This window comes from Bos javanicus, chromosome 12 (genome assembly GCF_032452875.1).
Source record: "Bos javanicus breed banteng chromosome 12, ARS-OSU_banteng_1.0, whole genome shotgun sequence".
NCBI lineage: Eukaryota > Metazoa > Chordata > Mammalia > Artiodactyla > Bovidae > Bos > Bos javanicus.
Genome location: NC_083879.1, coordinates 26,370,827 through 26,385,357, shown reverse-complemented (window position 1 = coordinate 26,385,357; position 14,531 = coordinate 26,370,827). Strand labels below are relative to the sequence as shown.

The 14,531-nt window shown below is 34.1% G+C and overlaps 1 protein-coding gene across 5 annotated transcripts in view; it reads left to right on the top strand.

Moving 5' to 3' along the window:
* Positions 1-14,531, top strand: part of NBEA (neurobeachin) — a 676,277-nt gene that overhangs the window by 95,551 nt on the left and 566,195 nt on the right. For all 5 annotated transcript variants that reach the window (XM_061434789.1, XM_061434791.1, XM_061434788.1 and 2 more), the window contains exons 3-5: positions 3,027-3,127; positions 3,369-3,464; positions 13,114-13,235. In XM_061434789.1, the coding sequence (XP_061290773.1) occupies positions 3,027-3,127; positions 3,369-3,464; positions 13,114-13,235 (319 nt within the window). The remainder of the gene's footprint in view (positions 1-3,026; positions 3,128-3,368; positions 3,465-13,113; positions 13,236-14,531) is intronic.

Genomic DNA, 14,531 nt, shown 5'->3' with positions numbered 1-14,531 from the left:
AAAAATTCTCTGAATTCCATCTTCTTCAGTCTGACATTTATGGAACAGGAAATGCTAAAAGCCTTAGGACAAGCATGTTGTGATTTTTGAAAGTGTCAATCTTACTCTGATATTTTCTGGAAGAACTTTTGTCTTAAATGCAGACATTGTGGATTAGACAATTTGAGTGAAATTTCAAGATAAAAGTTTTAATAATTTTGTGTTGTTATGTGTTATTTGAAATAATAATTTTGATATGTGTAATTCTTCATCATCAGTCCTTTACTCACCTGCAAATCCATTTCCCTCTGGTTAAATGCACTTAAGTAAAAATATTTTGAAAGATGGTACCAGAGCACCAGCTATTCCCAGAAAATAAGGAGTTTGTGATGATTCTCTTAAGCCATGAGTCTTTAGCCTAACTTTCTTCTGACATGAAAAGGTTTCATAATTCTAAAAGTGCTAGTATAATTCCTCACAATATCTGATCATATCTGATCCTTAAAAATAATTCAAACACCAGAAAATCCTCTATAATGTGTTGCTTTATGCATAATTAGTATTAATATCAGTAGAACAAAATATTAAACAGGAAAGAAGGAATGAAGAACAAAGATCAATGCTTTTTAAAATTTAAACAATATTTCACAATTTTGTTTTTCTTATAGAATATGTTAAAATCATTTGTAATTGCTTTCAAGGTGGCATGTATCTCTATTTAGAATAATTTAGCATTCTCTGTCTTGGTTACTGATGGTTAACTTGAAAAATAAGAATCAAAATTAAAAGGTATTTTTGATGGAGATATGGTACCATTTCGCTAAATTTTAGCATTAGCATGAATTTATTTGTATAAATTTCGTGTACACATGTTGTATAGAACATCATTTGATCTTTAAATCCTCATATCTGAGCTTAAACCCTTAAAATTTTTTCCCTTTTCTTTCTTTTTTGTAAATAAAGTGCACTTTATAGAGTACACTTTAGAGAGTGAGCCACAATTACGAACATACTTCATGAGTACATAATTCATGAGTACTGAAGTAAGGTGATAGTAAGCTTGATACTACCAAGAAGCTCATATCTTCACATTTTATGTTATATAAAGCCTCTTAGTTCCCTTATCCCTTATTCTCATTAATAGTATGGATAACACAAATTTTTCACTTTTTGTTATTTAAACATTAAAAAAGTGTTAGAAAAATTTCCTCTACCTTACTTTTCAGTAGAGAAATTAGAATCTAGATAACATACTAATGAAGCCCCAGTAACCACCAAAACGCTACTAAGTTTTCATTCTGAGTATTTTGTAACATGCTACATTAAACAAGATTCTTTTCATGTAATAATGTTGAAGGTATCACTAGAAGGTGTTTAAACATCTGTTGTAAATTGATAGTATATTTTCATAGTATTTTTTCTTCTTTAAAAATCTTGTATGAGAAAAGAAGAGTTGTTATAGTGAAATTAATACTTGAGGTGCTTATGTTACCTGTATAATAAATAAGAAATTTTAATAATTATGTAATTAAATGCAAATTTAGTAGATCTTTTTTTGTGACGTATATAGGAGATGAGATAAAGGTTTGGAAATACAATTCTTTTACTGTAGTATGTGTAGACATACCTGAAAGAAATCTTCGATGAAGATTTTGCCATTTCAGCTAGTTGCTTTAAAATGCTTATTAACTTGAGGTTTTAAGGTGCTTGGTTTTTATCTAGAATTTTTTCGTAGAAATAGATCACCTGGCTAATATGTAGTAACTTTGGACATTTTTATTATTTGAATAATGAATGATCTTTCATTAAAAATGTCTCTTTAAAATGGCATATCCACAGTCACAGTTTTATCATAGAGATTGCTTATTTACAATGGTGTTATGAGTAAGTCAGTTTATTGATGACTTAACCATATTACATTTCTATTTTGAAATACATACATAATAAATATTTTTAAAATCTCAAAGTTCAGCTATTAATCTGTGATATTAAATAATGTATATATCAATAACTAATTATTTCAGTTTATCCTAACCTAAACTATTAATTGATGATAAGCTTCTTATAATGTTTATATGTATTTATTATAACTTGTGTAGTATCTGAATTCTTAGTAAATGCTTTAGAAATTGAGATATGTAGATTTAAATGTTTAATATCTTGCACAGAATGACTCATAAAGGTACTATGACTCACAGTGTATAGAGATGAGAAAGTAATCAGAGACAAGAGATTAAATGTATAATTTTTTTCTTATTATGTAGTGAGCCATTATGTCTCTTATATGCACATAAATACATTGTCATAATGGATATCACTAGTCAGGGGTTGAAATGGTGCTTCCATTTGGAGACTAGTGGGTAAAAATCAGAGCTCTGAAGACATATTGCCTAGGTTTGAATTTTAACTGTACCACTTACTAGAGTGTGTGCTTTGGCAATGGAATTAAGTTACCTGTGCCTCACTTCCTCATTTTTAGAAGAGGTTAATGATAATACTTAAGCTTGTTACAGGGATTTGTGAAGTTAATGCTTGTAAACCACTTGGAATGATGCCAGGCAAGGAGTGAGTACTCAGAATTGTTGCTGATGGGCGAAGGGATATTTCAAGAATATATTTTATTAAGAGTAGATAATTCCAAAACAAAATGTGGTCAAACATCAGTTTTCATTTGAAAATAACAAATTTACAATGTTAAATCATTGTACCTTTGCATATTTTTGCCTGTCTTTCCCTGCATATAGCAGATTTATGTGTATGTATGTATATTCTGGGAATTTATAAAATCATTTTTTTATGACTTTGCAAAGAGAACTTAATTGAAATCGTAATTCCGGGTGGGGAAAAAAGTCTTTAAAGTATTTTTTTCTTATATGATGATTGATAATTGTTAATTTGAATGGCTATTCATGAGGTTATTTGGCTATAATGGATGCCAATATATATGTAGAAATGACGAGATAACTTTTGCTCTTTCTAAAAGTGTATTACCTTGACAGATGACAGCTTATGACTAGAGTTCAGAATAACTTTATTTTCCTTTGAAGATCTTCTAGTTGATATGTTGGGGGTTCTTGCCAGCTACAGCATCACTGTCAAGGAACTGAAGCTTTTGTTCAGCATGCTTCGAGGAGAAAGTGGAATCTGGGTAAGCTGTGGTCAAAGGGAAAAGTATTCAGTATCAGTGCATTAATACTTAATGTTCAGCAGTTTGTCTCTAGAGAGCTATAAACTTAAATTGGTAATAGAAATTGTTCCTCTTAAAAAGTACAGTAAATGATTTAAAAATAATTTTCTCTCTAGTTAGAAAACAGTCTGATGGTTAAGGTGATATATTAGATATTTTTGTTAAATTTGTACAGTGACATTTCTCTTTTTTGTTTCCTTAGCCAAGGCATGCAGTAAAATTATTATCCGTTCTTAATCAGATGCCACAAAGACATGGTCCTGATACTTTTTTCAATTTCCCTGGTTGTAGTGCTGCGGTAAGTTTTAAATACTTGTTTGTTTTAATTTACTTTAAGTCAATTCTATTATGCCATAATTTACCCACAGTCAATTCAGCAGTTTAAAAAGTACAGTTTGATGAGTTTTGAATAATAATCCCTTCACTGTCACCACAGTCATGATTTAGAACAATTCCATTACTCACCAAAATTTCCTTGTCTGTTTGAAGCCAGTTCCCTCTCCCTGGTCCTCTCCTTTGCAACCTTTGATTTATTTTGTGTTTGTATAATTTTACCTTTTTAAAAATTCATATAAATCAAATCACATAGTATCTAAGTCTTTTTCTGTCAGCCTTCTTTTACTTAGCTTAATGCTTTTGAGATTATCCATTTTATAATAGATTATCAGGGGTTTATTCTATTCCTTTTATTCCGAGTAGTATTACATTTTACGGATATATACTTCAGCTTTCTATTCACTAGTTGATGGACTTTTGGGTTTTCAGTTTTTGGTTATTATAAGTAAAACTATTAGGTCTTGAATGTAGATCTTTTCCAGGGGTTTTCTTATCTCTTGAGTAAATACATAAGAGTGGGATTGCTGGGTTTCTTATTAAGTGTATATTTCGTTTCTTAATAAACATGCAAATTGCTTTCTGTAGTGAAAAACTTTGCATTCTCATAAGCAGTATATGAAAATCTCAGTTGATATGCATCCTGGATATTCAGTTCATTCAGTTCAGTCCTGTCTCTTTAATTTGAGACTTGTAAATGGTAGTATAAAGGTATCTTATTGTAGTTTTAATTTTGTGTTGCCCTTATGGCTGATATTGAGGATTTTTCTTGTATTTATTGGCTATTCTTAAATCTTTTGTAATGTTTATGTTCAAATCTTCTGTTCACTTTAAAAATGTGATTGTTTGTCTTGTTATCTCAAGAGTTCACTATATATCTGGGATATAAGTTAATTTGGAAATGCATTTGTCAAATATTTTCTCCCAGTCTGATGCTTGTCTTTTATTTTCTTAACAATATTTCTTGAAGTGCAAAAGATTTTAATTTTGATGAGGTTCAAGTAAAATTTTCTTTTATGTCATATGCTGTCTGTAGTCTAAGAATTGGTATAAATTCTTGGGTTATAGGGTTTTTTCTTTTCTGCATTCTACTGAAAGTTGGTTATATTAGCTCTTATATTTAGGTCTTATGTTAGGATCGCACAAAGATCCCTTTGTGTGAATTTTTTAAAATATGGTGTAAAGGAACATTGGAAGTTAAGTTCTGTTTGTTTTAACATGTGACTATTAATTATTTCATAACCATTTGTTGAAGCAACAGTTCTTTTCACTTTGGATTATGTTGATACTTTTCTTGAAAACTGGCCATTTTTGTGTGGATCTAGTTCTGAATATTCCAACTCATGAAACACAGTATATTTCTCCCTTTGTTTTATTTTCTTTTGATTTTTCAGCATTTTGTAGTTTTTAGCATGCAAGTATTAAACATTTTTGGTTAAATTCATTCAGAAATATTCCATATTGTTTTGTGTTAATATGTAAAAATGCAAAATTTTATTATTGTTTACCTTATATCGTGAGACCTTAATAAACTTACTTACTTGTCCTAGCAAGTTTTAATAGATACCTTTTAATTGCATTTCATACTTTATTACACTGGCTAGGACCTACAGTTAGTAATCATAAGAGTTTTGACTTAGTCTTAGGAAAAGCATTAAATATTTCACCATTGCATATGCTATTAGCATTACATTTTAAGATAATGTCCTTTATCAGGTTGAGGAAATTCACTTCTATTCATATTTGCAGGGCATTTTTTTTTCACCATCAGTATGTTAATATCATTGTTGAATTTTGTAAAATGCTTTTTCTGATTTTATTGAAATGATTATATAGTTCTTCTTCTTAATCTTATAAATGTGGTGAGTTACAGTAACTGATATTTCAGTGTTAAGTCACCTTTGCATTCCTAGGAAAAAATCTATTTGATCGCAGTGTAATGACCTTTTCATACAATACTGGATTTGATTTGCTAATATATTACTAAGAAATTTTAGTTATTTTTATGATTGATTTGAGGATACATTTTTCTTTTCCTGTAAAATCTTTCTCCGTTTGTGATCTTAAGAATCATAAGCTCATTTCCTCGTAAAATGAGTTGGGAAGTATTCATTTCTCTCTATTGAAGAGTTTGTGTAGTATGATAATACTTACTTTTGAATGTGGGCTTCCCAAGTGGTACTAGTGGTGCAGAACCCGTCTGCCAGTGCAGGTGACGTGAGAGACGCACCTTTGATCCCTGGGTCAGAAGGATTCCCTGGAGGAGGGCATGGCAATGCACTCAGCACACTCCAGTATTCTTGCCTGGAGAATCCCATGGACAGAGGAGCGGGCTACAGTCCATAGGGTGGGAAAGAGTCAGACGCGACTGAAGCAACTTAGCACACATGCACACACACACACTCTTGAATGTATGCTAGAATTCACTGTTGAAGCCATCTGGGTCTGGGATTTTGTTTGTGAGAAGGTTTTAAATTACGAATTTCATTTCTATAGATATAGGAAAGTTTTTTGTTTGTTTTGAGTGAACATTGGTAGTTTTGTGTCTTTCAAGTAATTCTTTTGGTTAATTTCAGTTATCAAATATATTGGCATACAATTTTCATTGTATCCTCTTATTATCCTTTTAATGTCTGTAGGATGTGTAGTGATGCCTCCTCTTCCATTCTTGTTACTGTAATTTCCCTCAGTCTGTCTCGCTGGAACGTGAAAGTGAAACTCACACAGTCATGTCCTGCTCTTTGGGATCCCATGGACTGTAACCTGCTCAGCTCCTCTGTTCATGGAATTCTCCAAGCAAGGGAGTATTGGAATGGGTTGCCATTTCCTTGGATCTTCCTGACCCAGGGATAGAACCCAAGTCTAGCTGGAGGTGTTTCCATTTTGTTCCTCTTTTCAAAGAAATAGCTCTTTCAATGTTCTTGGTTTAATCATCTCAATCTATATGGTAATATTGTAGAGCATATGTGGAATTTTTGGCTAGAAGAACAAATTTTGATTTCTGAATCCTCTAGTTCATTATTGTAGAGGACTAGTCTTTAATGTTTCTTGGCTTACTTTCATGTAAAAGATTAGTACTTTTATAATGGAATAGGGGTTGTGAGCCTGTAATGAAATAATGTACTGTTTAAGCACTATAACGTTGTAAAACATCATGTAAATATTTATTGCTCTTTGGTTATTTTAAGTACTTCAGTGTTCTTGTAATCTCCCATTTTTTTAGCCATTCTCCTAATTTTATATTTTTTCCTGAATATTTTGTTACTAATCTTTTTTTTTAAGTTACAGTTTCACCAACTATGAACAAAACATCGGAACATTTAAAAAAAATTACATGATGGAAGTCAATCATTTTACGTATCTATTTGTTAGAGTGGAACATATATAATCTGCAGAGAAAATACTGTCACTGTCCCTAAGTGGATGAGGGTTCTCTTAGGTATAATAGTTCTGTTCACACACATACATACTTCTAACACACTTTACAGAACTGTTGTTGATCTGATGTCTGATAGGTTTCAGTCTAAGGTATGGGAAAGAAGAGCAAAGTGTTTTGAATGAAATATAAGCAAGTTCCTATTTTATATATAGAATTGACAAAGTTTAGCTAAAGCTAATGAATGACTCTGGTTTAATAAATTGCCTGAATTGCCTTAGTATGGTTGCAGTTCATCATGTTTTTAGCCATTTGGCCATCAATTACCTATCAATATGCAATACATTTTACATACACAGAACACGCACAGAGATAATTTTAATGTCATTCGTAGTATATGTTTGAATTGTTTTTGCTCATGGGATATTGGTTAATTTATACTATCTATTCCCATTTTCCTGGTTTTCCCTGCATCACTCATTTTCATAAAGAGTAGTTTGGATCAAGGGTATATTCTGTGTAAAGGAGGAAGTAGGGAAGGAACTGGAACTTTTATAACTATTATTTCATTTGAGTCATACAGTCTGTACAAGATAAGTGACATTACTGCTGTTGTCAGTTAAGGAAACTAAGTAATAAGCCTCCTCAGTGTAAACATTGTTCATAGCCTTAAAGTAGAGTCACAACCTTAAGAATTTGCCTGATCTTAAATCCAGTATTTCATTTAACAACAAATTGGCTAATTATCAAATATGTTACTTCTGCTGTTGAACTGCTGAAAAATTTAGATAGGAGCTGATTTTAAACCCTTCCTATCACAGTGTTTTGATGATCTGTTTCTGAATGAGCATGAACCAGTGGCATTTTAGTAATAAAAAAGTACATAGTGTTTGGACCACTGCTCACATTGGTGCCTTTAGATGATTAAAATCATGATACCATTTACTTTCCCTCCAAAATGACCAAAATAACATATTAGGCCTTCTGAATTGTATTTCACATTGTGGAGATACTTTCTATGAGTTTTGTTGCCTCCATATGAGCAATTTGGTAATATTTACAGAGAGTTAAATGAGTTTTTCAGTGCTTTGTGTGAAGATGAATGATAAATGTAAGATTACATTTTATATGCCCTGTCACCTTTATGAATATATTGTTTAGATTTGTTTTTCATGATTATTATCTATTTCATGAATTTGCTTAATTTAAGAAATAGTACATTTCTATATTCATTGAAATAGTTAACTGAACACATCCTATCTGAACATCAGAATCTTCTCCATTTGTATTTTTGCGAAATGAGACAGAAATGTAAATTTTGGAGTCAACCAGTCTAGGAGGCAGTGAGGGATACAGATTTCAGAGTTCTGTGGACTCACTGGACACAATGAGAGACCCTATTTATGGATACCAAAATATTGTAGAAGGAAGTATGGAACAAATGTGAAAGCAGCTTAAGTCCATAATCACAGACATAGTCCAAAGGAGATGCCATTATCACCATGGGATAATGGGTATTTAGGCCTGAATGATTTGGGAGTGAATGAACCTGAGTTCCATATTAGGCGGTCGTCTCACAAAGTTAGCTTTTGTGCACTGATTAAAGGAGCATGTATGCATTAAAGAGTTGAAAAAAACTAGGGATACAAAGTGTACTTTATGAAAGACTTTGGTTGGTACATAAGTAAGAACAGGAAGTTGAGTCATACCCTGTAGAAATGGGACATTTTGGGTCCCCAAAACATTTTTTCTAGCTGTTACTTATTAAATTTAAGACTATACTTCAATAAAAGATAATTTTAGAATATACACATAATAAAAAATAAATTTAAGAGAATGTCCTTGAGTAGAGTTAACCATCTTGTTGAAGAGATTGGCCATAAATAAAGATCCGTATTTATCTATGGAATTATTGTTGCTGTTCAGTCGCTAAGTTGTGTCTGGCTCTTTGTGACCCCGGGGACTGTAGCCTGCCAGGTTCCTCTGTCAATGGGATTTTACAGGCAAGAATACTGGAGTGGGTTGCCATTTCCTACTCCAGGGGATCTTTCTGACCCAGGGACTAAACCCGTGTCCTTTGCATCTCCTGAATTGGCAGGTGGATTCTTTACACTAGTGCTACCTGGGAAGCCCCAAAGAATGTTATTATATCATATAATATGGGAAGCAAGACCAAAGACTATTGTCATATCATTATCACTGAAACTTATTATATTTTTCTTTAGTGAGATTTTTCTTTTTTGTGTTGTATTTAGTTCACTGATGTTTGCAACTGAATGTGATTTAGGACTCTTTCTGTCCTACCATTTGGATAGTAACAAATGAGTACCACATGTCTTTTCCATGGTGGAAGAATAGTTCTGGAAAACTTGAAGAGCAGTTCAATTCAATTTCTTTCTTGCATCTCTTAGTTCAATGCATTGTCTAAGTTCTGATGTAGAGCTCAGTAGACCATATGATGAGACTGATGATGTATTAATAGAAACTGCTGGGGCCATTGGCTGGAAGTAAGAGGTTGCTTGGATATGTGGAGTAATGGGGGAAAAGAGAAAGAGTGAGCTGCCCTCCTGAATGCTTATTAATACTGCAGTGGCAGTGTTGTCATGACTTGCTGTTGCTGATACGGAAGTGCACTTGGTAAGCTGATCATGGCAAGAGTTTGGAAACCATGAATCTAACCCTGTGCCTGTTATGTTCCACAGGCATTATGAACAAATGAGTACATGTAAGTTATTTTTATAATTCTGTAGAATCACCATTCAATGTCCTCAATAAATATTTCTCCTGTTTACCTTGGTACTCTGAAGCAGCTATAGTAGGTGATGTCTGGTTTAGTGAAACTTATGGATGTATCAGTTCAGTTCAGTCGCTCAGTCGTGTCCAACTTCTTGCAACCCCATGAACTGCAGCACGCCATGCCTCCCTGTCCATCACCAACTCCCGGAGTTCACTCAAACTCACGTCCGTGGAGTCGGCGATGCCATCCAGCCATCTCATCCACTTGGCAAGAATTACATTTTACTAACAAGCAAACAAAAAAATTCAGTAAAACATTTTCCTTTTTTAAAAAGTTAAAAAAGCTATATTGACAAAGTGGACTAATTGCTTAGTATTAAAATCTGAAAGGACATGACATATTTGGAAAACCTGCATTTCATTTTTAAGGTTTCAGTCTTCATTTCAAATAGTATGTTTCCATTTATGTGTTTGTATGTGTGTTTTCCTTTTTTTTTTTTTTTAAATGCAGTAGGCATTTTGCTACTTTGAGATTTTTCAGTGATCACATATTGAATGTTTTCTATGTCTTAAGTCACAATGCTGGGAGTATAAACTGTATTTCTGACTCTTTAGGAACTCTTTGGTATACATAAAAGCACCTTGTTACAACAAGCTACTAAGTGCTATGTGCTAGGGACTAACTCCTATGGGAAAACAATGAAACAAGAAACTAGGCTATGGTGAAGTTCAGGAGAGCTTCCCAAGAGAGAATTGTATTAGCCTGGAATTGAGGGGTAACGGTATGGACCTAACAGAAGCAGAAGATATTAAGAAGAGATGGCAAGAATACACAGAAGAACTGTACAAAAAAGATCTTCATGACCCAGATAATCAAGATGGTGTGATCACTGACCTAGAGCCAGACATCCTGGAATGTGAAGTCAAGTGGGCCTTAGAAAGCATCACTACGAACAAAGCTAGTGGATGTGATGGAATTCCAGTTGAGCTGTTTCAAATCCTGAAAGATGATGCTGTGAAAGTGCTGCACTCAACATGCCAGCAAGTGTGGAAAACTCAGCAGTGGCCACAGGACTGGAAAAGGTCAGTTTTCATTCCAATCCCAAAGAAAGGCAACGCCAAAGAATGCTCAAACTACCGCACAATTGCACTCATCTCACACTCTAGTAAAGTAATGCTCAAAATTCTCCAAGCCAGGCTTCAGCAATATGTGAACTGTGAACTTCCTGATGTTCAAGCTGGTTTTAGAAAAGGCAGAAGAACCAGAGATCAAATTGCCAACATCCACTGGATCATCGAAAAAGCAAGAGAGTTTCAGAAAAACATCTATTTCTGCTTTATTACTATGTCAAAGCCTTTGACTGTGTGGATCACAGTAAACTGTGGAAAATTCTAAAAGAGATGGGAATACCAGACCACCTGATCTGCCTCTTGAGAAATTTGTATGGAGGTCAGGAAGCAACAGTTAGAACTGGACATGGAACAACAGACTGGTTCCAAATAGGAAAAGGAGTACGTCAAGGCTGTATATTGTCACCCTGCTTATTTAACTTATATGCAGAGTACATCATGAGAAACGCTGGACTGGAAGAAACACAAGCTGGAATCAACATTGCAGGGAGAAATATCAATAACCTCAGATATGCAGATGACACCACCCTTATGACAGAAAGTGAAGAGGAACTAAAAAGCCTCTTGATGAAAGTGAAAGTGGAGAGTGAAAAAGTTGGCTTAAAGCTCAGCATTCAGAAAACAAAGATCATGGCATCTGGTCCCATCACTTCATGGGAAGTAGATGGGGAAACAGTGGAAACAGTGTCAGACTTTATTTTTCTGGGCTCCAAAATCAGTGCCGATGGTGACTGCAGCCATGAAATTAAAAGACACTTACTCCTTGGAAGGAAAGTTATGACCAACCTAGATAGCATATTCAAAAGCAGACACATTACTTTGCAAACAAAGGTCCGTCTAGTCAAGGCTATGGTTCTTTGTGGTCATGTATGAATGTGAGAGTTGGACTGTGAAGAAGGCTGAGCGCCAAAGAATTGATGCTTTTGAACTGTGGTGTTGGAGAAGACTCTTGAGAGTCCCTTGGACTGCAAGGAGATCCAACCAGTCCATTCTGTAGGAGATCAGCCCTGGGATTTCTTTGGAAGGAATGATGCTAAAGCTGAAACTCCAGTACTTTGGCCACCTCATGCAAAGAGTTGACTTGTTGGAAAAGGCTCTGATGCTGGGAGAGATTGGGGCAGGAGGAGAAGGGGACAACAGAGGATGAGATGGCTGGATGGCATCACTGACTGGATGGACGTGAGTCTGGGTGAACTCCGGGAGCTGGTGATGGATAGGGAGGCCTGGCGTGCTGTGATTCATGGGGTTGCAAAGAGTCGGACACGACTGAGCGACTGAACTGACTAAACTGACTGACTGGGATCTTATTGGAGGCTGTGTTTCGGGCAGAGGTAGCATCATGTACAAACTTGGGAACAGGTAACAGATCAGAACATGTAACTGTTGGAACAGCTGGTATGTTCAGATATATTTTGGGATGTAAGGTAAGGCACTAGAGGAGAATGAGATTGAAAGGATTTGTTGGAGCCAGTGTGTAAAGAGCCTTGTGTAACCTTAAGAAACTTAGAATTTATTTTATATGCAGAGGATATTTAATATGGAAGCTATGTGTTATATTTGATTGAGTTCATTAGCAGCGATATGAAGGATCTGCTTGGAGGAACATATCAGTAATAAAATAATTAAGGATACTTATCTTTTATGTGAAGGAATTTGGATATCTCATAGGAAGATAAGTGAATCCACTTAGATATTTCTTGACTTCAGGTCAAGTAATATATTGCTTTCTCATTTCTTTTCCCGAGAGTGGCTAGTTGTTTTTTTTTTTTTTTTTTAGTTACTATTATCAACTGAATACTGTATTATTTCCTTTCCTACTTGTAAGTGGATCTGAGTCCTTTTTGATCATAAATTTCAATGGTTCAGTTTCTGAATGATAAACCTCATGTTCCCCTTCTTTGTTTCATTTCAGTATTAGTGTTATTTCTTAATACTTCTGTTTCTTCAATATTGATTCCATTAAAATTTCTAACACAATTGTTTTTTGATTGAAAATTCAGCTTTTATCAAGTAAAATATTACTGAAAACCTAATGTAAGCTGAAAACTGAAAATTTTACAGCATATGTGTAAGGGACTGTATATTGGTGAAATTGAAGGAGGTGTTATTGGAGTACAGTTTGAACCATACTATATAACTTAGAGATGAAACTTTATCTATTGACTATTTGAAAGTGTAATGCTTCTATAATGAACAAGGAATATTAATAGATTAGTTTAATAAGATAATAATTTCTATTTTTATATTTGTCCATGATTCTTTGATAATCATACCTTCATTGTGTTTTAATCTGTGAAAGCCATACTTGACCTTAGTTACTGTCACATTTTCTTTAACTGATACTTTCCTATTTTTTATCATTATCTTGTAGGCAATTGCATTGCCTCCTATTGCAAAGTGGCCTTATCAGAATGGCTTCACCCTAAATACTTGGTTTCGTATGGATCCATTAAATAACATTAATGTTGATAAGGATAAACCTTATCTTTATTGGTAAGTGATATATTTAATTTTAGTACTTTTGTCTTAAGCATTTCAATTTTTAAAAATATGTAACAGAGTGTCAAGGCAACATAGTATGTAGAATAAGTAAATAAATATATTAAACCTATGAAGATACAGTTATGTCAGTTTATTTTATTCATTTTTTGCCGTTGATTCTAGGCTATCTGCCCTATTTTTTTTCCCCCTTAATTCCATTTTAAGAATCAAGTGTTACAGACCTTCTGTCTCGAGTCTGCACATATCAATTGAATGTTCTGAGTGAAGATGCTGATCGAGAAGAGAAAATGAAAAACAAACTACTCTCAGATATCTTTCACTTTGCCTTTTCACTTACATGGTTCTGTGAGCATAATTAAGATATGCTTTGAAATACTGATTTTGATAACCATGTGCTGTTGCTAAGTTGCTTCAGTCGTGTCCGACTATGTGTGACCCCATAGACAGGATCCCACCAGGCTCCCCCGTCTCTGGGATTCTCCACGCAAGAATATTGGAGTGGGTTGCCATGTCCTTCTCCAGTGCATGGAAGTGAAGCTGCTCAGTCGTGTCCAACTCTTAGTGACCCTATAGACAGCAGCCCACCAGGCTCCGCTGTCCACGGGATTCTCTAGGCAAGAATACTGGAGTGGGTTGCCATTTCCCTCTCCGGATAACCATGTGATGTTATAATTAGATAAGATTGATTATTTAGTAGATAACTAACAGAATGGGTGGATCATCCCAACAGTTCACCTGTAAGACTCAGAACTTGGTCATTTTAGATTACCAATAATGTCAAGTCACAAGAACATCAAACTTTCATTTATTACCTTACTATGTACTAGGCATTATAAGTGCTTACTTGTATTACATCATTTAATGCAGTGCTCTGAAATAAGATTGCCTGAGTTTAAGTCCTGCCTTTACCACTCACTGTTTATCCTGTACTTTGGTGTCTTCAGCTGTAAAATGAGGATAATAATAGTACCTATCATGTAGGATTTAATGGTAGCATAATATTTTATGTGCTTTTTATATATGACTAGTTCAGAAATGTGAGTTTTGAAAAATGTGAGCTATTGATAGGTTGTAGACTCTACTACAGAAAGATTACATGTGGATAGTATGTATGGATAGTATGAGAGAGAGTTTTAACGGACATCTGAAGTTCCAAACATAAATGGGGTTAAACTTCCAAAAGATCATTTTGGGAGATCATACTTTTATTGCAGTAATACTGTCATTTGTCAGAACATTTACAGGTTTTTATGTGTGATTGAATTCACAGCTGGACGAGTATTTCTC